The following is a 23,271-nucleotide window of genomic DNA, read 5'->3' as shown; positions in this document are numbered from 1 at the left end:
TCATGAATGAAGGCACATCCAACTAAACTATTGTTAGATTTTGAAGCATCCGAGAAGAGTAAATCCCATTCCTGCCACTTAGTTCTTACTGAAGACAGGAATCTGTCATTGACGTCAGTCGAACTACGGTTGACGCCAATGTTCACTGATTTCTGCTGGAACGTGAGGGCCTCGAAAGGAACTGTATAAATGGGGATCTTAGAGAATTTAGTTAAGGGAACCTCAATATTATTTAATCTAACTAGACTGGTAACAAGATTTGGTTTTGGTCTTCTCAGCCATAACCGATTCACATCAACATGGGATTGTAATATTTGAAGCTTTGGGAAGATAGGGTGGTTTTCTAATTGAGCAACACGGAATAAATATCTATCAGCTAGATACTGACGACGAATCTTTAAGGGGGGATCAGCGCATTCTACTTGAAGCGCTCTAATGGGGGAAGATCTCATGGCACCGGTAACTATTCTGAGGGCTTTAGATTGGATCCTATCTAGTTTCTTAAGATCTTTTTTGCGACACGGCTCAATTATAATAGAACCGAAATCGAGAAGAGACCTGACTAAGGCGTTATATAATAATTTCTGAGAATATGGGTGGGCTCCCCACCAGGAGCCAGATAGGGCCCGGATTATATTTAAATTTTTTTCACACTTTCCAATTGAACTTTTAATATGTTCGATCCATGATAATTTGGAATCAAAGATAACACCTAGAAATTTTACATTACTATGGACCGGGATGATTTGAGAACGAAAAAACACATTAATAGGAGGGCAATTTCGGCCTCTGAAAAAGACTAGAGCTGAGCTCTTAGAAGGAGACAAGTCTAAACCATGGGCCTCTAGCCAAAGACCCAGAGAGGCGAGAGAATTGTTTATGTAATGGGTCGCATCAACGACGTTCCTATGAGCCGAATATATTGCAATGTCATCCGCATACTGGAGGATATTGCAATGCTGATTGATGGACTGATCTAAGTCAGAGGTATATATACTGTAAAGTAATGGACTTAAAACCGAGCCCTGTGGAAGACCTCTCCAAACAAGTTTTGAATTATCATGCATGTTAATTACTCTTAATGAAATTTTCCTGCCTGATAAGAGATTATTAATGAAAAGAACAACTTTCTCCGGAATTCTCATGGAACGCAGTTTCCTGCAGAGTACCGGGAGAAGAACATTGTCATAGGCAGAGGATATGTCAAGGAAAGCAGCAACAACGGCTTGCTTTTGAGAAAAAGCTATTCTGACATCTGTTGATAATAGAGCATGGCTATCAGTAACACTTCTTCCTTTTCTAAAACCAAATTGGGTCTCCGAGAGAAGCCCCGAGCTCTCAACATACCATTCCAATCTGTTTTTAAGCATATGCTCAACTATCTTGCATAGAACCGAGGAGAGAGCAATGGGACGATAAGAGCTGAAGTTCTCAGGATCTTTTCCCGGTTTCAGGATAGGGAGAATGATTTGAAGCTTCCACAATTCAGGGACATCACCTGACTCAAAAGTTTTATTAATTAAATCCAAATAGAAATTAAGGCACGCTGGGCCAGCTTTTTTCAAGAAAGAGTAAACAATACCATCAGAGCCTGGGGATGAGTCAGTTACTGCAGCAAGAGCCGTTTTGAGTTCATCTAAACTAAAATCCTTATCCAATAAATTGTCCGATTTGTTAAAAGAGTAAGTAGCTGGAATATCGAGCTCATTAGGAGCAGTAGGAGGAGCTAGTTTATTTAAAAAATCATTTGTCCAGTTGAGAGACGATCCAGAGGCTGTTACAGGAGCAATGCCTCTGCGAAATCTTCGTATATTCCTCCATACTGTCGTAGAGGGAGTGGAGGGGGAAATAGATTCGCAAAACGAGTTCCAACCATCAGATTTCTTGGTTGAGAGAATTTTACGACATTTCGCTCTAATTTTTTTGAACTTGATGTAGTTTTCAATAGTTATATTTTTAGCGTATTCTAATTCAGCCTTATTTCGTTCTTTTACCGCGGCAGAACACTCTGAGTCCCACCATGGTTGAGAAGGTTTATTATTACGACGGACAAAGGGTTTTTTGAGAGGGATAGATTCCTCTGCTGATTTGTGGATAGCAGAGACGAATGACTCGTGAGCAGAATTTAAGCTTGGGTGGGTGACAGAGAACAGGATCTGAATGTTGTCATCCAAAGTGGAAGAATATTTATCCCAGTCTGCTTTCCCTAGTCTATATTTTAGTAACGGAGGAAGAGAGGCTGAAGGATTAAGGTTTCCGGGTAAGGAAATAAATATAGGGAAATGATCACTATTGTGAGATAGTAAAGAGATATTCCATGATAATTGAGGGGCTAAATTGGAGGAACATAGAGTTAAATCCACTGCTGAGGAAAACTGATTTGGGGCCGTACGTCTAGTTGGTCTGCCATCATTCAGACAACAAAGGTTCAATTTATCCAATAAACCAAGTAAATACCTGCCATTTCTATCAGAAGTGCCTGAACCCCAACACGTATGGTGACAGTTCAGATCACCCATAATAACAATCGGATTGGGAATATTCTTTATTATAGAGTAGAATTCGTTCAGATTGGCTATAGAAGGATGTGGAATGTAAATTGAGACATAAGAAATATTATTAATGCTGGCTGCAACAATATAAATGTCGTTAGAGTGAACGGGAATTTGTATGTGGTGGAAGGGGATTTTGTTATGAATTAAAAGGGCGGAACCATCCCACCCATCTATCCTATCATCTCTTAGCGCTAAAAGATTGAGAGTTAAAAACCGCAAACTTCACGCAATGGAGATAGCATTATTGGCATTGACTTGACAATTTGACAAAACATCAAACTTAAAATGAAAAAGCCTACACAGACTACTATTTAATTATATCTATGGTTGGCAGTACAATCTGGCAATGACTTTGGTACGCAGACGGGACTGATCAAATCGGTCGATTTGATCAGAAATGAAATTGGCGCAAACTCCAATTTTAGATATTAGAGCCCTCTAAATTGAAAAAATACCCCAGAACGAAAATACTGGCCTCACAAATTGGTATTCTTGCGCCCGCACCTCATTTTATCGGTAATATCGGTCATTATCGGCGGTTGAATTCGGCGAGCCAAATTGGTATTTGCGTCCGCACCTACTGATTCGATCGGGCAATTGAATCAGATTGGCGAAAAATTGACTAATCTGGATACGTCTTTTAAGGCCCCAGTACACAATGGGCCATCGCCGGCCACTCCAGGGGACGCATTTATGCGTTAGAGGGAGCAAGTGATATTGCTATCTCATTCTACCGCATGGCTGCGTCCCTTGGAGTGGCCGGCGATGGCCCATTGTGTACTGAGGCCTTAATGGTCACTAAATTTTTTAAGGTACTGTAGACGGGCGTACCGGACAAACAAATGCCACCGTAGCCTATGTATATTTCATTGCAAGTTTGAGAAATGCACTATACAAATTTCGGATGAGAAACGGGGTTGCTGGCCGCGTATCCCTATCCGGCTTCGGTACGCTCGAAGGGTTGCAGGCATTTCTCAAGCCCCTTCCACACGCGTGCGTGAGTGTGGAGGGGGCTTAAATGGACGACAGTCGTCGTTGCCGGTTAAAAAATAGGTCGCGAAGTGCGTAGTTTATGGTCAGTCAAAAAATTAATATACTTGGTCAAGCAGATCTTGTCAGTAGAAAAAGGCGGCAAATTTAAAAAATGTAGGCGCGAAGGGATATCGTCCCATAGAAAATTTGAAATGACAAGGTTTGCTTTACCAGCGTATAAAAATATTGCAGTCTTCAAGTACGTTTTAATCATGAATCTATAAATAGTATCCTACCATCTATATGGGCCATTTTATTTAAAGTTGTCCCCTACACTTCTTTTTAAATTTGTGAATTTATTTGTTATTGCTACTCAGAATCACGAGCTGAGCGTTTGTGATCCAGTTAAGCTTTGGATTCCTCCGAAAACGGTGCCGTCATATGACGCATCATATAGCGGCAGCAAAAGACGGCCGTCTTTACGGTGGCGACATGTGGAAAGTACCACGGCGTCATAACACACCGTCATCCACCAAGGTCAAAGCGGCAAATTTGAAAAATGTAGGCGCGATGGGATAACGTCCCATAGAAAATTTGAATTTCGCGCCTTTTTTTACTGACAAGATTTGGTTGACCAGCTATATATACCCCTTTTTTGTCTTTATAGTCTAAGATCCGGCATATATATGGTCGACCTTCACCGATCTGTCTGACGGGTGAAACTCACATATTATGAAAGAAAATATGTTCCTGAACATAAATAAATAGGGTTGCCTAAAGAAATATGGTCAAGGCTATTTTTAATCAATTTTTGAAAAAAAAAATTTTTTTTCAAATTTCACCGATTTGTCTGACAAACGAAATAAGTTCCAATGGAAAGTATACAACTTGTACAACATAAATCAACTAGGTTGCCCATCTTTTTCCGGTCACTATTATGTGGTTGCCTAGTTTAAACAGGTGAGTTTTTATCGATAATTGCACTCATCTGTCTGACGCTTAAATTATACATCAAAATGAAGGTAATTTTATTGCGAATACAGTGGCATAGGGTTGCCTGCGAAAATCCGGTCACAAATAAGGGTTGCCAGGCTTTTAAATAAAATAAGAAGGGAAGACTTTTAGCGATAACTCATAAACGGCTTAACTTATCAAGTTTTTTTTAATTTTGTTTGAACGAGTTTTTTAAGCACTATTTTTATGATTTTTTTTCATATTTTTTGGATCGATTTTTCAAAAGTTAGAAGGAATAACCGTTTTTTGTTCTTTCTAAATTATTATTTCCGAAATGATTAACTTTATCAAAAAATGTTGTTTGCAGACCCCTATTTATTTTGAAAGACCTATCCAACGACACCCCACACATTTTTTGATAAAGTGAACATTTTCGAAAATAATCGCTTCTAACGAAACAAAATGTAGGTGAGCATTATTTTTTTCGTTTCAACCATATGATGTGGGATATCGTTGGATAGGTCTTTTAAAATTAATAGGGGTTTCAGAAAGTCATTTTTTGATAAAGTGAATATTTTCGGAAATAATCGCTTTAAAAGATACATAATGTGTGTGAAATTTTTTTCATCGTTTCAAGTCTATAATGTGGGGTGTCGTTGGATAGATCTTTTAAAATAGATGGGGGTTTTCTATAGACATTTTTTGATAAAGTGAAAATTTTCGGAAATAAACGCTTCGAAAGAAACTAAATGTATGTGGCGATTTTTTTTCGTTTCAACCTTAATGTGTGGGATGTCGCTGGATAGGTCTTTTAAAATGAATAAGAGTCTTAAAAAAACATTTTTCGATAAAGTGAACATTTTAGAAAATAATCGCTTCTAACGAAACAAAATGTATGTGAGGTTTTTTATTTTCACTTCAACCCTACGATGTGGGATATAGTTAGATAGGTCTTTTAAAATAAATAGGGGTCTTAGAAAAACATTTTTTGATTACGTGAATGTTTTCGAAAATAATCGCTTTGAAAGAAACAAAATGTATGTGATTTTATTTTTATCGTTTTAACCCTATAGTGTGGGGTGTCGTTGGATAGGTCTTTAAAAATAAATGGGGGTCTGCAAACAACATTTTTTGATAAAGTGTATTATTTCGGAAATAATAATTTAAAAAAAACAAAAAACGGTTATTCCTTCTAACTTTTGAAAAATCGATCCAAAAAAATATGAAAAAAAATCATAAAAATAGTGCTTAAAAAACTCATTCAAACAAAATTAAATCAAACTTGATAAGTTAAGCCGTTTATGAGTTATCGCTAAAAGTCTTCCCTTCTTATTTTATTTAAAAGCCTGGCAACCCTTATTTGTGACCGGATTTTCGCAGGCAACCCTATGCCATTGTATTCGCAATAAAATTACCATCATTTTGATGTATAATTCAAGCGTCAGACAGATGAGTGCAATTATCGATAAAAACTCACCTGTTTAAACTAGGCAACCACATAATAGTGACCGGAAAAAGATAGGCAACCTAGTTGATTTATGTTGTACAAGTTGTATACTTTCCATTGGAACTTATTTCGTTTGTCAGACAGATCGGTGAAATTTGAAGAATTTTTTTTTTCAAAAATTAATTAAAAATAGCCGTGACCATATTTCTTTAGGCAACCCTATTTATTTATGTTCAGGAACATGTTTTCTTTCATAATATGTAAGTTTCATCCGTCAGACAGATCGGTGAAGGTCGACCATATATGCCGGATCTCAAACTTTTAACTTTTGAAATTTTTTGTGTGTTAATTAACGCTTCGAATAATTTTCTTTTACAGATCATTTCGAATCCAATGAGGTATCGGACGTATTTTTAGAAGTAGTATCTCTATCGTTCACCATTTTGAATTTTTCGACTAGACTACTAAGGGGTTGTGCACAAATCACGCGAGGTGTTTTCGGCTACTTTTTGACCTGGAATGGCACCTGCGCCTGCGCCTGCGGGGGTGCGCGCGCATGCGCCCGCTCCGTGCTCCCGCGCCAGCTAGAGGACGACTAAGTACACAACAATTCAAGAAAATGGCGCCGAGATACCTTGGCCACTGCCAGAATAGCGTTATAAACCGCCTCTTTTTCATAAATGTGGTTGTTTCAATGAGGCAAAGGCAAACGATTACAGATTACAGGTTACAACCCTTTTTAAAACGCGACTCTGCACATAAAAAGGATAGGAATTAAATTGTGTATGATTAAAAAGAATGAAGCAGTCAATATTTATTTAGTTATATATCTATTATAACAAATACTTCATATTTATTATCTTTTGGTTCATCAATAATTTGCATAGCCGAATAAGTTATAGCTTTTACTTCTGTCCCCTGGGGATGTTTGCCAATCTGAAACTCTTCACCATAACACTTGCAAACAATCCGAAACTCTTCCACATTAAACTCTGTGATAACCAGTTTCTTACAGATTAAATATGGTTCAACTGAAAACAAAAACAACAGCTCGTCAAGAAAATGATACAAAAGACCCATCATGTCATCAGCATTGGCCTCGATGGTGTGCACCTCTCTGATGGTCACATAGTTCAGCTCCGTCATGTAGCCGAACATTGCCATTCCACACTGCTCAAAAGCTTCTTTCAGACTGTCGCCCCAGGCATGTAATCTGAAAATAATCAAATGGCAGAGGTAGAACCGTACATTGTATTATAAAAGTATCCCTCCCTACCCTACTAGATATAGGTAATTTTAGGAATTGGTCATGTCACTTTTTACTACTAAAATTTAGTATGGCAGCATAAATTTGTCAGTAGAAAATGGCGGCAAATTTGAAACACGTATGCGCGAAAGATCTATCTCCCATACAAATTTTGAATTTCATCTTTTTTTACTTACAAAGTTGGCTTACCAGAGTAAAGTTCATACTAAACTCTGATTTATAGTTCAAGACAAAAAAAAATCGATAGTTATACAACTGCAATAAAATATCCAAATGCACATAAAGCATAAGGACCTTTTGTCCTAATATGCTTTACGTGCATAAGTAGCACACATGCTCCACGTGCACCGGTGCACAAGAAGCACAAGGACCCTTCCTGTGGAAAGCCACATTTATTTGTTGGTAATTTTGAACGCTATAGAGGACGTGGTCAGAGCGTACACTGATCACGTTCACTTTGTACAAACTTGAAAGCTACCGATGATGATGTTCTCTAATAGATTCTGTGCGGAAAGAGAAGAGTCGTGAAATGTAGGGGAGCCCATACATTCTACGACTCTTCTGTTTCCGCGCAGACCCTATAAAGAAGCATATCACAAAAAGGTTGGTTAAAATGATTAAACCTAAAATGTTTACTTGACAGTGACGTATCTGCCATAAATTCTTTGGTCTCGAATTACAAATCAGAGTTTAGTATACTCAAAGACATACTCAAAGAGTATAATAATATATAGTATACTTCATTATTGTTTTCATATAAAGTTATGGAATGAGAAGGCAAAAGGAAATTTGCAATATATTGGCAGCAAAGTGAATGTATCCTGTTATAGGCCTTTTTTTAAGTCACATTCTAAAGAAAGCTGGTACCATGGTAAAAACACAGTCTATACGAGTAAAACAATGAAGCCATCTAGACAGCGCAATCGTGCGGGGTGGGAGGGGTAGGTCGCGCGCACCCGAGTTGCATACATCGCCATTGTTATTAGCTTGGTACTACTTACAGGGCTAGGGTGTCTTATTTGAAATGTGCAGTTTTTTGGGCATTTGCGTAAGTCTGTACCCTTACTGTGTTCTTGTGCGGTGTCGACATTTACGCAAACATCAAAGGCGTGGGTCCACTGTTACTTTTTACACTGTGGTAAAAGCATATAAATACTACAGGGTGTCCGGTGGCAGGTTTCTAGTTTCAAAGTCAATTTACAATTTTAATATAACAAATACATTTTGACATTTGATGGCATTATAAATTATAAAATTCAAAATGTTGCGGATTTTCTTTTAATTATGTCTCAGTGGTCAGAATCTCAGCGTGCTTACGCAATTGAAGCATTTTTTAAAGCCAACGATTCGCTAGTTTTTGCACCGATAATTTTGTTCACATTACAGTATTCGTCGTGTAAGTGATGGGCCTAGTGTTAATTTGATTCGATCATGGGTGCAAATGCTTCGCAAAACTTCTTCGGTCCAGAATATCCCAAGACTAAGCTCCAACCGGTACACTCGGACGCCGGAAAACATATTGAGTGTGCAGCGAAATTTGGAAGAAAATCCACAAACCCTATTTTTTGAGAATTTCAGAGGCCAATAGTGTCAAAATGTCAATAGTGAAGACTCTAGACAAATGATAATGGATTACTTTTTGCCAAAGCTAGAACATCCATCATACTCGTCACACACTCTGGTTTCAGCAAAATGGTGCTCCGCACCATACTGCCGGAGTATCCAAGAATGTGCTTCCCGAAAATTTGCCTAGAAAATTGATATGCCGTTTTGGAGATATCACATGACCACCGCGAACGCCCGATTTGACCCCTACGGATTTTTTTCTATGGGGGTACCTCAAAAGCAGAGTTTATAATAACAACCCACGGTCTATAGCTGATTTAAAAGAAAATATCACCAATGAAATCCGCAACATTTCGCCGGCTATGCTGCAGCGTGTAGTGCTAAACGCGAGGCTCCGCTTCGAAGAATGCGTAAGTGTTCACGGAGGTCATTAAGAGGATATAATTTTTAAGTAACTAAATCCGCAATTGTGAACTTTTCTAACATATGTAAATAAATTTTCTACCTTAATCCGTTGTTTTTTTATTTCATATTAAAAACATAAATCTGCCACCGGACAGTTCTGATAGTTCCGCTACTCGAAGCTAGATGCTAATAGTCTTTTTGGTACTAAAACTGATGTATGGAGTGAGCACTCTATGTATTTTTTTCTCTATGACAATACTTAAAATTAATAAAAAGAGTTTTCACTTCTCATGCTCAAAAAGTGCACCTTTGTCGTGCGTAGACGACATAAAATCGCATTTTATGCTCTAGAGCATAAAAGTAAAATTTTCATCTAAGACTAAGGTAATCGGTCTCAACAGCCAAACAGTTAAAACATATCAATTTTACTGAGCAATAAAATTGTGTAAAACTTGTTATATTATTTTATTTTTGCTACAATTTATTAGAAATCCGTATTTTCTGTCATTAAATTTAGTAAATCACATAAAATAGGAGTCGATTATCGTTCAAAAATGCTCCGAAATGTTTGACTTGGCAGAAAACCAAGCGTCTGAAACTCAGAGTTTCGCTAGAGTTTCAGACGTTTTCACATGTTGAAAATTAAAAAATAATGAAAAAGTTAGTTGGCGGGAATAGGGATGTTGACACATGTTGAATTTTATAACAAAATCTAGTAAAATAGATAGCAAACGAGCAATTTATCACAATAATGTGGATATTAAAATAAAATATTGAAAAGTTTCAAAAATACAGGACCTGAAAGTTTCAAAATTTAAGTTTTTTTTAACTTCCAAAAACGATAAAAGTAAGGGTACCATTCGATTCCTTACATTTCACCAAAAAAATATTGTATAGCAACTATATACATAAACGCAATATTTCACCGACAAAAACGCAATTTTCTTGTTTTGTCCATACTACAACGTGGGCGATGACGTCACGGCCTCTGGCCGTTTTGTATAGGGCGTTTCGCGAGTGAAGTGCGACTGTCGGACTTTGACTACAATTTCTGACTTTTGTGTTACTTTAATGCAATGGGTCCCATATAGACATTTAACCCGATCGATTGATACCATAAAAAAAATTAGTCATGTAGCCTATTGGTTATGTATTATGTTCTTTCGCTTTACGACAATTTCGTGGTGGAAATTGCCGTGAAAAATGTGTTTTATTTTCCTCGCAATCGAAGTGAAAAGCAGAGTGTACAACAAGGGCATAAATGTCCATTTTTACCCTCGTCTACTATTTTGGTCTTCGCTTCGCTCAGACCAAAAAATTGCCTCGGGTAATAATGGGTCACTTTATACCCTTGTTGTACAATCTACTATTGTTGCGAGTAGCCAGAAATGTTTATTGTGGAAGTGCATAATTTTTTATTTTTAAATATACTTATTGGTATCTAACAGGTCATAATATATGGTCAGCAGCCATATAAATGTAAGAAGCACTAATGTACTTACTGTACATCAGCAGTGTGGTCCAAATCTGTGAACAATATAAATGTATAGATATTTACAAATGCAGGAAATACCTATGTACATGTGAATTTCTTAAATTGGGCATTGAGAGCAGTTACAAGAGCCTGTGGTGCTATGCCACAACGGTGTTAGCAGGCAATGTATGGCATTCTTCTTAGAGACCTACCTATGTTAGAGCACTAGACAAACAGTTACAAATGATAAAATATTTTTCATGCAATATCTCCAATAACAAGATGATTTTATTGGCAATTTGCAAAGTTAGTGGAGGGAAAAGTTGCACTTATTGTCACAAATGCACATAATCTTATGGAATTTCGCACATTAATGCTAGTGGCAGCCGTTGGAACTAAATTTAGTCCAAAAGATTTATCTCTAAAAGAAGTTATGAAATCCAATTCAATGCCAACCTCCAGGAAAAGAAAAATTTAGAACTCATGTATAGATACTCCCAGTACTAACATATGGTTGTGAAACCTGGGCCTTAACCAAGGAAAATGAGCACAAAGTCAACAAAGTATGGAGAGGAGTATGCTGGGAATAAAACTAAGGAATTGATGCAGACTCAAAGACATTAGGAAAATAACGAAAATAGAAGACGTTTCCCAGAGAATCCGACCACTCAAATGGAAATGGACAGGGCTCATGATGCTCACAAAAGGACTAATGGACAAAATGGTACCCAAGAGGAAAGAAAAGACCCTATGTAAACCATACAAAAGATGGGAAGATGACTTTCCTGAAGACTGGAGAAGACTTTAAAAAAACCGCGAGGAGTGTCAGTCAAAGACAGCCTGACAAAGAAGAAGAAACAGAAAAGGAAAGAAATAAAAACATAAATTAATAAATGCATTACTTGCATAGTGAAGAAAATGTAACAAAAAATTATGTGTAGGGAATAAAGGCTATTTCAAATTCAAAAGATTTAACATAGAAAAGCCCACAAAAGTTGTGCACCTAGGGAATGCAAATAATATATGTTTTAAAACCCTACAGGGTTTGCACCATCTTGCAATTCTGGTGTCTTATCCTGTTCCAACTATGAGCTGAGGACAAAAGCCCTTGCTACACGGTCGCCGAAAAGCCTTCTAACCGTCTGACCTTGGTCAGTTTTGGTCAAATTTTGTTGGAAACAACTGTCTACATGATCCGGGACGGACCAAGGCCACGCGGTCTGAAGGCTTGTCGGCGACCGTGTAGCAAGGGCTAAATTTTCAGCCAGACTTTAGTAAATGTCAAAATAATGTCTAGCTAATGTTTAAATTGAATAAGCAGCCAAAGTAAACGATATAAATAAATGCATATTCTGCCTACCACTTTTTTTTCTTTGCACTTGGAAGGTAATTTTAAGGGAGAAATGAAATCCTTTCTAAATTTAAATAAACTGCAACTTACATTCGTATTTCACTGGAGGTAAATCATAATTCTCTTGCATTACTTCTCCTAATTCTTCATCCATGACTGTTATTCAAATGTACTAGTACTAGATATTGTCTTAAATGTATAATGTATATATAATCTTTACTATTTTATTACTGGATTGCAAAATTTCCAATTACAATATGATCGTAGTCAGCAAAGAGAATATAATCACTACGTTTGTAGTCAGAATCAGATTGAAACATGGGCATGATATGGGCATTAATTAGAGATAGTTTTGACAGCTTTGACAGTGGAAGTGGAGTTTTTTTTTATTTATAGCCAAAAGTAAATGTGATACCACACTATCGGCCTTTGAGTATATAGCCTAAGGAGATGTGATACACGGGCGACCCCCTCCGGCAAAGTACATTGGTCAACTGTTCAAACACGTTATATAAAACTACTTGAAGTCGCTTCACCGCCATTTTGCATCGTTCCGTGTCGCGAGACATTTCTCTTAAAAAATGATGACTTGTGCAGTATTATCGTGTAAAAGGCGATCTGATAGCTCAAATTCGCAACAAGATCGCGTTTCCTATCATATATAAGTATTTATACTAACTATTAAATGTATATTGAAGTACAATCTCCATTTAAAGAAAAAACCGTTGCGATACATAAACGACAGAAAAATGTAAACATGAATACAGTGGTACGGGGACGAATCGGTCTTAAGGGATGTGACAAAGTCAAAAAAGCGACTCAACATTTGAATGATTGGATGAATCATTCATTCATTCAATCACTGCAGTTTGTTTAATATAGCTGATCAAGCAAATAATGTCAGTAAAAAAAGACGCGAAATTCAAATTTTCTATGGGACGATATCTTTACCTATGTATCAGCCCGGAAAACCTGCGGGCGACAGTTCATTCCACAGTTTAGCTGTGCGTGCTGGCTAAGACACAAAGACACATAAATACAGACAGCCATACATACAAACAATCATTTTATTGGCTACCTAATATCTTCAATGTACAGAATTTTCACTTTTACAATTTTATAATAAATAGTAGTAGGTATAAGACAATTCAGTTCATTCATCAAACTGATTTGACTCATTCTTCAGATGTGTCCCATCACTATCATGTTCGTATGTATGCTGCATAGTTATGTGAAAACTCTATTTGTGTGCGTGTAATTTTTGATGTGTTGAACTTTTTTGTAGTGTGCGTTTGTCGCAACAGCAAAATCTGTGTCTGTTGAGTTACTTATCTTTTGGTGGTGTGCTGTAGGTGTTTACCTCGCCCCCCGCTAAAAGTGGCGAAAAAATTTGTTCGAAGAGTTTACGTTATCACATCTCCTTAGGCTATATACTCAAAGCTATCGGCACCATATCGGCATCGTGACCTTGGTACGGTGCGGTAGTGTGTTATGGCTTTTCTAGGCTAAGCTAACCACAGAATAAATAAGGCTATGTCTAACACTCGGTTTTAGACTCTCGCGCGAGCCACGAGACGAGCCGCGAGCCTCGCCACGAGACGCGAGTCCACCGTTTACACTCGCGTTCGGCTTGTCATTCGGTTATAAACCTTATGCCGTGCCGTTAGTGTTTAAATTATATTAGCTCGACGAGCTTGCGAGCCACGAGACGAGCCGCGAACCCACCGCTTACACTCTTGTCTCGTGGCTCGGCTCGCGGCTCGTCTCGTGGCTCGCGCGAGAGTCTAAATCGACTATAATTCGCCTATTATAATCCGCGTATAAGGGTTAGTATGGAAGTGCGCACACGTAGCGACGCGACTCGCGGGAGACTTTTTTGTCCGGGGTTCAGAGCGCCTACCGCGAACCACGTTCGACGTGTTGCCTCTCTGTCGCACTTGTAAATTCGTACGTAAGTGTGACAGGGAGGTAACACTTCGAACGTGGTTCGCGGTAGGCCCTCAGAGACAAGTCCGCGACGCAACTGTCTCCTTCCCTATTGGTTTAAATGCTAGTGCGCGCACGGGCGACAAATAAGTACCCGGCCGGCGATGCCACTCGACCGCCGCGGCGAGAGCTTGTATGTGTACGTACATGTGCGGATACGCGCCCGCATTCAATACGAAGTAAAATGCCGGTCGTAGATGATAATCGATAATAGTAGGCTAATTGAAGAAGTGGAATGGAGACCTCTATATATTTTGTAATAATTATTTATTAAGTAGAATCCTTTATTTAACTTAAACAACATAGTCATAATTGGATGCACCCAATGTGACCCAATATTGATTTTTTCGACGTTTTCATCGGTTTTTTTTATACGAGTGCAACGACCACAGCCGTCTCTTCGCAATCCATGTTGATGCTGCGTAGAAAAAAGTCGTGTTGCTGTCGCTCTCGCTCGCGCATCACGGCGAGGAGGCGATTAATTTGTCGTAATGGCTTATCTACACGATGGGCCAACGCCGGCCACTCCAAGGGACGCAGCCATGCGGTAGAATGAGATAGCAATATCACTTGCTCCCTTTAACGCATAAATGCGTCCCTTGGAGTGGCCGGCGTTGGTTGACCCATCGTGTAGAGGAGCCATAAGAGACAAATAAGTCGCCTGGCGACTAAGTTGCCCGTGTGTGCATACCCTAACCGCGAAAGTCGAAGTTCGCAAATTGCGGGCATTTTTCTCTTTCACTCTAATTACGCCTTCATTGGAGTAAAAGAGAAAGATCACCGCAATTTGGTGCGATGCGGCGCACGTATCGGTAGTGTAGTGGTGGTTGCCGAACATGCGTTTAAAGACGCAGCTATAAGTTAGAGCTAGAAAGAGATATTTTGACCGTATCATTTTTCTCTGTCATTCCAATTACGCCTTCATTGGAGTAAAAGAGAAAGATCCCCGCATTTGCGATTTTCGGTTTTCGCGGTAGCCCCTCGAATACAAACAAAACTTTCAACAATCGAATGCCGCAATGTATTGCAAATAGGGTTGCCAGATGGTCGGGATTTGGCGGGATTTCCCCGATTTTTAGCATGCGTTCCCGATTCCCGACCAAGTGAAAATTGTCCCGAAAAACAGCTTCACGTTATAAAACAATAATTTCAAGTTCCGAACTGTCGTCGAGCGAGCGAGCGACCCGCGTCGAGCCGTAATGGGAAGAGCAGCTGACGTAGTGCCAATAATGTAAAATATCGTTGTTTTTAATACAATTACTTTAATTTGAATGTTTTTTTCCCGACTTAAGTCCCAAAATCCCGAAAAAATTATATTTTTTCCCGATAATAGCGCCTTCCGATCTGGCAACCCTAATTGCAAATCGTATGACCAGCTGGAAAACAAAACCCTACCTTTTTTGTTTTTGGTTTATGTTAGTGTCATGTGTCATATTTAATTCAAGAAAAGAATATAAGAATTCATCAATTCCCTGCTACTTTTTTATACTTAATTTATCACATTACTTGCAGTCCTCGGTGTAACAAATTATATTGGTTTCGTTTTTTTATATTGAGTTGTTTCGATCATTTCTGAAATGGATCCAATCACAGTTTTACAAAGTAGAATTGAACAACTTGAAGCAAAATTAGGTTTAGCTGTGAGTTCGACTCCAGACGGTCAACAGGGAGATTCTGCTACCAGCCATTTACTAAACGCGGCTCAAACTATGAACAGTGCCACAGTGGGACACGAAAAGCTCACTGAAGCTGTGAATATGGCCAATGAACTGAATAATTACACCGACCCAAATTTCGTTGAAATGGTAAGAGAATTTTAAAACGTATAATTTATAACTCTCTCGCTTCTTCTTTTCTGTATATTCACGTCCGTTGCTCGACATATGCCCCTTTCTTGGGCATGTACTATTGATTGTGGAGGTTGTATGACAGGTTGGCTCTGCCGTCTTTCTAATGTCACCTGGCGGTCTAGCATGAGTTGCGTTCTCGCGCGCGACTCCATACATCAGGCGCGACTTCAAGTATGGACTCGCGCGCGAGAACGCAAGTTGTGCTAGACCGCCTGAGCATCATCTGGCGCGCCGCCACAATTTATGAAGTAGTGTCCACTCCAGTTTTATCTGCCATCAAATATGTGTCAAAAATAAACTTTACTTTATGGACCTTCGATTTGGAGGGGGTGTTGGGGGTAGAGAAGCAAAGGGCTACTCGTGAGGGTGACGTGAGTCCAACCCCTATGGCGCGGAACCCCATGGTTATGAAGATAACCATAGTTAAAGATTGTATGAATTTACTACGAAATAAATCCCAAAATTGATCTTTTACAAAAACAATACCTATTTCAATATTTATGTTTTTTTTTAGTTTCAGAATCATTAAACAAAAGTATTGTAGCTGTTAGAAATGTAAATATTTGTTTTGGTTCAGAGCGAGCAGAGCGACAAGCACCAGCAGGCGGTGGCAGCTGCGGAGCCCGTGCTGCGCCACCACTGCTCCTGCATGCACCGCTGCAAACAGGTCACTGATCAATACACCAAATAATATGCACAACCTACTTTGTTCACAGCTTGTATTTTTTAATATTAATATTATAATATACATGTATAACCATAAGCAGTGTACATTGAGTACCTAGGTATGTCAATGGAAGTTTATTACCATGCTTATAGGGATTTAGTAATTTGTTTTTAACATGTTGGTTGGCCACCATACTTCACCTAAAGTGAGGCGATGGCTGAGATACGCGTTGTACTCGTGAACGGGTGCTGTTTGTGGAGACGGGTCTGTTTAAGCTAACACAAATATATTTAGTAACTTTATTTTTTAATTTAATTGCAGTGAGATGCCTCATTCGGTTCTCGTATGTTTTTTTTTCTTGTAATGTGTTAATCATACAGGATTGTGACTCTTGGAGACCCTATACATCTCTAAGGATAATTTGATAAACTATGTTATTTTTTAGTTCTGACACTTAGAGACATTTACACCTCTAAATAAGTTTAGATTTTTTTTCCATGTATCTGTTTTGTTTTTATTTTAATATTATTATTATAGTTTTTTTATGTAATTCGACATTAAGAGACCTTATACATCTCTAAGTAATTGTATTACGTTAGTTTGATTTGGTAGTTGTATTTAATAATTGTTGATGTATTATTATTATTATTTTGCTTGTATGTAAATTCAATGTTGACGTGTAAAAGTGCCCTTGTGGCCTATTTGCTGAATAAATGTTGAAGTTGAAGTTGAAGTGTTGCTCCCATACCCCAAACAAATTTAATGTTGCTCACAGCATTGGATTATTACTGAGGGTAATAAAGAGGTAATGAGCTCTTGATCCCACTGGTGATGTTCATGGCAGCCAATGTGTTACCTAATTAAAAAACCTTCTGAAAGTGTTATAAACCAGGTTTATAAAAAAGAATCCATGCCGAGTAACTATATTAATTTCTTCCCTTGACGGCCCGATAAAGTCTGTGCGGAAAGAGAAGAGTCGTGGAATGTATTGGGCTCTATACATTCCACGACTCTTCTCTTTCCGCACAGACTCTATGTGCGACAAAATGTGAATGTATTTATGTATATTTTGATATGACACGAATCGAACCAAATCTAACGCGCAGCTCCGTTTAACTCGCGCACCGAGGTTTCCGTACAAAGTACAAACTTTCAATTATCTCATGTAGCTTTTCACCATTTGACCATTGAATAAGAATCTAATTTTAAAGGATAAGAATCTAATATGTAGAAATAATAATTTACGAACATTTCTTTTTAAGTGTAGTCTTTATTGTACTTTTTAAATTATTATTTTTTAGGCTGTTCCAGTATTAGAGTCTGAACCAATACAGCATGTTCCTGAAATGCAGGCAACTGTTGATAACATGCACCAAGCTGCAGCAGAAGTAAAGGCTGAAGCAGACGCAGTAAGTATATGTTAAAGGGTATAGCCGGGTAAGCATGCCCTTAGCGAAAAAAACAATTTCCTTTTACTGGATTATTAACCTATATATAAGTAGTGCTTTCACCAAATATTAAGCCTCAAATGCTTCAGATTTACAAAAAAAATGCAAAAAAAGAAAAATCATTTTTATTTTATTACAGCCAAAGTACTAATCCGATTTCTTTCTAATTTGGATATGTTGTATATACAATTAAGGTCGCTTTCTGAAAAAAATAATATTGAATTATCTCTTAAAATAATAGTAAAAAAATTAGATGAAAATTTTCAGAAAAATAAAAAAAATACATGCGAGATAGCGACAGTTATCAAATTTACATGTTTCATGTAGAATTTAATAATGTTTAACATATATTTTTTTCAAAAATTAAAATCGGGATTAACAGTGTTAAAAATTCGAATTTGTAACATCCCATAATACCTTCTCTTCGGTTATAGCTAAGTACATTTAAGATTATATCGTCCGTCCAGTGGCGCCCTCATTGAGGGAATTGTGTTTTCTAATAAACCTATTAATTTCTTTAGAAAATTTCAACTGTCTAGCTATCACGGTTCATGAGATACAGCTTGGTGACAGACATACTGACAGTGGAGTCTTAGTAATAGGATCCCGTTTTAACCCTTTGGGTACGGAACCCTACAAACCACCTTCGTCAAGTCCTCTGTCTTGCCTGTCTGTCCGGATACATACTTGTTGGTATTTTATACAGCCATTTTGTCATCGAAAACTACCTAGTACAAAAGTGCCTCGTCTAAACACCGTTTTGCTTGTTTGGGGTTTTCCTTATCATAGGTACGATTCGATGGTACGGTGAGAGTGAGTGATCCGATACCAGGGACCCGTCCACCCCAACACCGAAAAGAGCCTTTAACTGGCTGTCGTTTATCGAATAGCTCAACGATTTGCTTTCCCTTTGAATTGACTACCCGTTCATTTTGCTTAGCTCAAGGAAGAGGTTCCCTTTCAGAGCTACCGCTACAAATGAAAGGGTATCCCCTTTTCAATTCAAAAAAGTATGACACCTGTGCTGTTAACGCGCTAGACACCCAGTCCTTCACTTTAAACATAAATTATCAATATTGGTTATATTTTTATGAAGAGAACGTTCAAAATGGCATACCATTACCAGTCTGCCGGACGACATAAGCCTGTCAGTCGTTCGGAACAGTCACCCTTTGCGTTTAACTGACAGGCTGATATCGTCCGGCGAACTGGTAATCCCTTTAGGGATACCTGTTCAACGCTTAGGAACGGGTATCAGGCATTCAAATTCAAAGAGAGCTGCTAACCCGTATTATGAAGCGCTTTAAACCCCGAATGAAAGGGTTTAGAGAGCAACGGCTTTGTTAAGCAAAGCTTACGAAATACCCCGTCCAAAATCCCATAATAAGGGGATATCGGGCCGGTCCCTGTCCGATACAAGGTTTTTTCATATTGTATGAAATTACCATCTTCCAAACTGTTACTGACAATTTCCACCATTTTTAATTTATTTTGGTGAATGTACCTATGTTAATTTGTAATCATACATGTAAATTTAGCAGGTGACACAAACAAATTGTGATATATAGTCCGTCAACCAAATCTTGTCAGTAGCAATGTAAAGCAAACTAAAGTAGGGCAACACTCAAAGAGCAGTATTGCGCTAAGAAAAGCAGCAATGTACATCGAATCAACATTTTTTTTTCCGCTGAGCGCGCCCTGCGTACGTCAATTCAAATTGTCACTCGCGGTTTATTGAAAAAAATTGAAACATGGACGGACAATTTAAAAGCGATGTTAAAACAATGTTAATCAAAATGATGAACAAATTTGAAGATATCAAAAACAACTCCCTATCGTAGTGCTTATATTCTCTTTGTTCCCTATCTATGTCTTCTAAGTTTACTAAAATAAAATCATATCAAAATGCAGATAATTAGATAGTGCATATATTTGTTATTTACAATATAATATGCCACTTGTTAATGTAAATTAGTGTACTGTTCTGGATGAATATGACATACCTGTGTAATTTTTTTGATTGGTATATATTGTACAATATACATATTAAAAATAAAACAACTGATATTTGGGTGTTTATTTAATTTAAAGGTAAATAAGATAAGGGTCACTTTTCGACTTGGTTGCGTTGTACACGTACATAAACCGCCATAGGTAAGTATTGTCTGAAAAGATACTACCTACTACGAACGCCTTATATTGGGCAAGATTTAATCCTGCAACAAACATGTATGGATTAGGTAGATATTGCGAAAGAACGGCGATATAAATCAAGGCTCTTAATACTGTTTAAAAGGTTTACCTTTGTAAATAGTCACAACTGATTGCTGAAAATATTAGACATGTGGGCCTATGGACGGTTTCCAGGACACAATTTATGGTCTTGTTGGATAGATTTAGGCATACGTTTTAATTTTATTTATGCCTTTTAACCCTAAAACAAAAAAACTGAACATAATCTTAAAAGTTCGAAAGAGTTCTTCCAATACTTGTCATAACCTCAATTTTTAGTAATGTTTACCATCAACGAGCATGATTGTACATTGTAGGCCCCTTAGCTTTGCTTATTCTTATTTAATGTATTGGTATTTAATGGTGACAGCAGAAATATCTCTTGAAACAGAAACGATTCAGAATGAAAACCAAATGAAAACAAATAAGGTGACGGCTGTCATTCACGATCCACATTCCACAGATAAAACACAGATGACACGCGTTTTGGAATTATTTGAACACAGTGTTGCTAACCCGCGATTTTTCAAATTTGCCGCCTTTTACTACTGACAAGATTTGGTTGACGGACTTTAATTACTATTTCCACTGAATTTAAATAACAACCACTTGCTTACTTTCAATACTTTAATAACTCGTCATCTTCCTAGCTCCTAGGCCTCCTAGCGCTCCCAGCTTTTTACACGGGCCCTAAGCCGTATAATAACAGGTAGTTCAAAAAGTGTACCTATATTTTTGAAAAATTAAATACATAACCTATAAAAAATATTTAAAAATATATAGGATATTTGATTAAATAACATTTTCGTGCTCATACTACAATAAAACCTATATAAAATTTCTGTTCATTTTGATTTTTGATATATGTATGTTGAGAAATGTAAAATAACTGGTAACCCCATCGCTAAATCGCCATTCACGAAGTGGCTCATGCGCATCTAGAATTCCGCAGCGAGGGATTGAAGCCTCTATAGCTATAATGAATGTGCAAACATAGTGCATAGTATGTATAAGTAATATGTAATATTATTTAGCAATATTTTATTTATACAATTTACATCAAAAATACATTAAACTATAAACTAAATTAAAACTAAACTCAGCAAAGCCATAACTCAGTCAAAAAACTCGTCCCGCGCCCTTCCAGACGCAAAGGTGCCCATCACGCTCGCCGCATTGCCACGCTGAACCGCGATGGACAGCCTCTGCATCAGGAAAGACCCGGAACGAGGGTCATGACCTCTCTCCCTTAAACGCTGCCCTAATTCACCCAAGAAAATTTCCACCATTGGTCAAGTTGATGTTAGAACGAAATCTTCCAGTTGGTATGTACTATGTAAAGTTTCAGTGTACTTTTATAAATGAGAGATTTGATCATGATTTCTTTTGGGGCAGGTATCGCTTGGAATACAAGAAATAGCAGAGACATGCGGCGCGGCTGCGGCGGCGGCCTCGGAGCAGCTGGCGGGCGCTGCGCGGCGCGTCGAGCAGGCTGAGCAGAAGCTGTTCCCGCAGCGCAGGAACGGCCTGGATTAGCTGAGCCCATCCCTCGGTTCTCCACTTTCCACTCTACGCTCCACCACTGCTTTACTGCATTTGGTTCTTTATCTAGTCGATTTTATGCTTTTCCGGACTTATTTCGGAATAATCTGGACTTTTATTGGATTTGTCTACATTCTTCGTTTTGTCAGTCATATATTTCCAACTGACGTGCTTTTTACGAATCGTTAAAGCTTTGAAAATGGTTATTATTTAAATTGTATTATGTTTATTTGACCTAACTCTATTTGACTAAAATGATAAAATAAATTATTCTGTAACATAAAATATCTGTTATTTACACGAATTTCCTGCATTACATAGCCAATAGCCTGTTACACTAGCAGAGTATAACACATTTAGAAATTATACTTAATTAGGTGGAATATGACAACATTCATGCGATTGACACACAATCTGCACACAATGATGAGCAATGCGACCTATGACCGGTGTTACCTAGACTTAGGTAATATTACTAGTTTTGTAGCTCTATAAAATCGGGCCTAATCGATGTGTAAGTTATTATAAGACATGACTTGCACATGACTATAAAATATACACATATCTCGCAGAGTATGACGGCCGTTCTCTGCTTTTACCCTTCTACCATCAAGCGGGTGAAGGCGGGGTTAGTCCGTGGCAGCAGGAGGTGTTGGCGGGAGGGGAGAGCCGAGCCGGTCGGACCGAAAGCAACCGTGTAAACTGCATTCCGTGATACTTGGCGCAGTGGCTTGGAAATGTTCCTTTGATTCGTCGTATTCCTGTTTCATCGGGTTCCTGATTCGTCGTATTCCTGTTTCGTCGGATTCCTAATTCGTCGTATTTTTGTTTCGTCGGAATTATCTATATGTCGCAGGCAAATTGTAAGAATCCGCCGTTTCAAACGGCGTCGTCATTTTACAAAAGTGAAACGAAGGTAGATTGCAAATTAGTGTTTCTTTTCCAAAATAATTTCCTTCACAACGTAACTAGACGGAGCCTATTCCTGGGCGGTTTGCTCTTCGGGCATCTGAAGCTACCTAACGAACAAAACCTACATACCTACGCTTTTTTCCGGCGGGGCTCCGTCTAGTTAAGTAAATATTAAAAACAAAAGTGGAGTCACAGTAATTGCATAGTTTAATATTGAAAATCCGACGAATCAGGAATCCGGCTACCGCGAAAATATAAATTCGCAAATTTCGGGGACCTTTTAATGTTTTACTCCAATGAAGCCGTACCTAATTAGTGTGCCAGAGAAAGATGCCCGCATTTTGCGAACTTCGATTTTCGCTGAATACGACAAATCGGCAACATATACTGGTAAATACGCCATAGAAAAATGAATGCTACTTCTGCTACTTGCTCGTTTACATTTGCAATGACAAAATGTGGAAATGTCAATTTTATATGAAAATATGACGTTATAATGACACTTTCCCTCACTTTGTTTCATGCTTTGCAAGACTGCAAAGTTAGCTTTATCCTTTCGCTGGACACTTTCTGATATTTTGCTGCTGAGGCAACTGTGCTGTCTCAGTGTCTCTCCTAGTAGAAATGTCCAGATAAATAATAG

The 23,271-nt window shown here is 38.1% G+C and overlaps 2 protein-coding genes across 2 annotated transcripts; one reads left to right on the top strand and one right to left on the bottom strand.

Annotated features, from left to right (window-relative positions):
• Window positions 1-6,729: 6,729 nt before the first annotated feature.
• LOC134661933 (protein archease-like) lies at window positions 6,730-12,248 on the bottom strand. Its single transcript, XM_063518185.1, has 3 exons — window positions 12,082-12,248; window positions 10,669-10,693; window positions 6,730-7,141 (listed from the first exon to the last, which is right to left on the bottom strand). Exons 1-3 carry the CDS (start codon window positions 12,143-12,145, stop codon window positions 6,751-6,753), a joined length of 480 nt encoding a protein of 159 aa, XP_063374255.1. The 5' UTR covers window positions 12,146-12,248; the 3' UTR covers window positions 6,730-6,750.
• A 3,250-nt stretch (window positions 12,249-15,498) lies between these two features.
• On the top strand, window positions 15,499-21,812 carry LOC134661693 (uncharacterized). Its single transcript, XM_063517859.1, has 4 exons — window positions 15,499-15,782; window positions 16,405-16,494; window positions 17,796-17,903; window positions 21,570-21,812. Exons 1-4 carry the CDS (start codon window positions 15,555-15,557, stop codon window positions 21,708-21,710), a joined length of 567 nt encoding a protein of 188 aa, XP_063373929.1. The 5' UTR covers window positions 15,499-15,554; the 3' UTR covers window positions 21,711-21,812.
• The last annotated feature ends 1,459 nt before the right edge of the window (window positions 21,813-23,271 follow it).

This window comes from Cydia amplana, chromosome Z, assembly GCF_948474715.1.
Source record: "Cydia amplana chromosome Z, ilCydAmpl1.1, whole genome shotgun sequence".
Taxonomy (NCBI): domain Eukaryota; kingdom Metazoa; phylum Arthropoda; class Insecta; order Lepidoptera; family Tortricidae; genus Cydia; species Cydia amplana.
The sequence above is the reverse complement of the archived record's forward strand: the minus strand, read 5'-3'. Positions and strand labels throughout refer to the sequence as shown.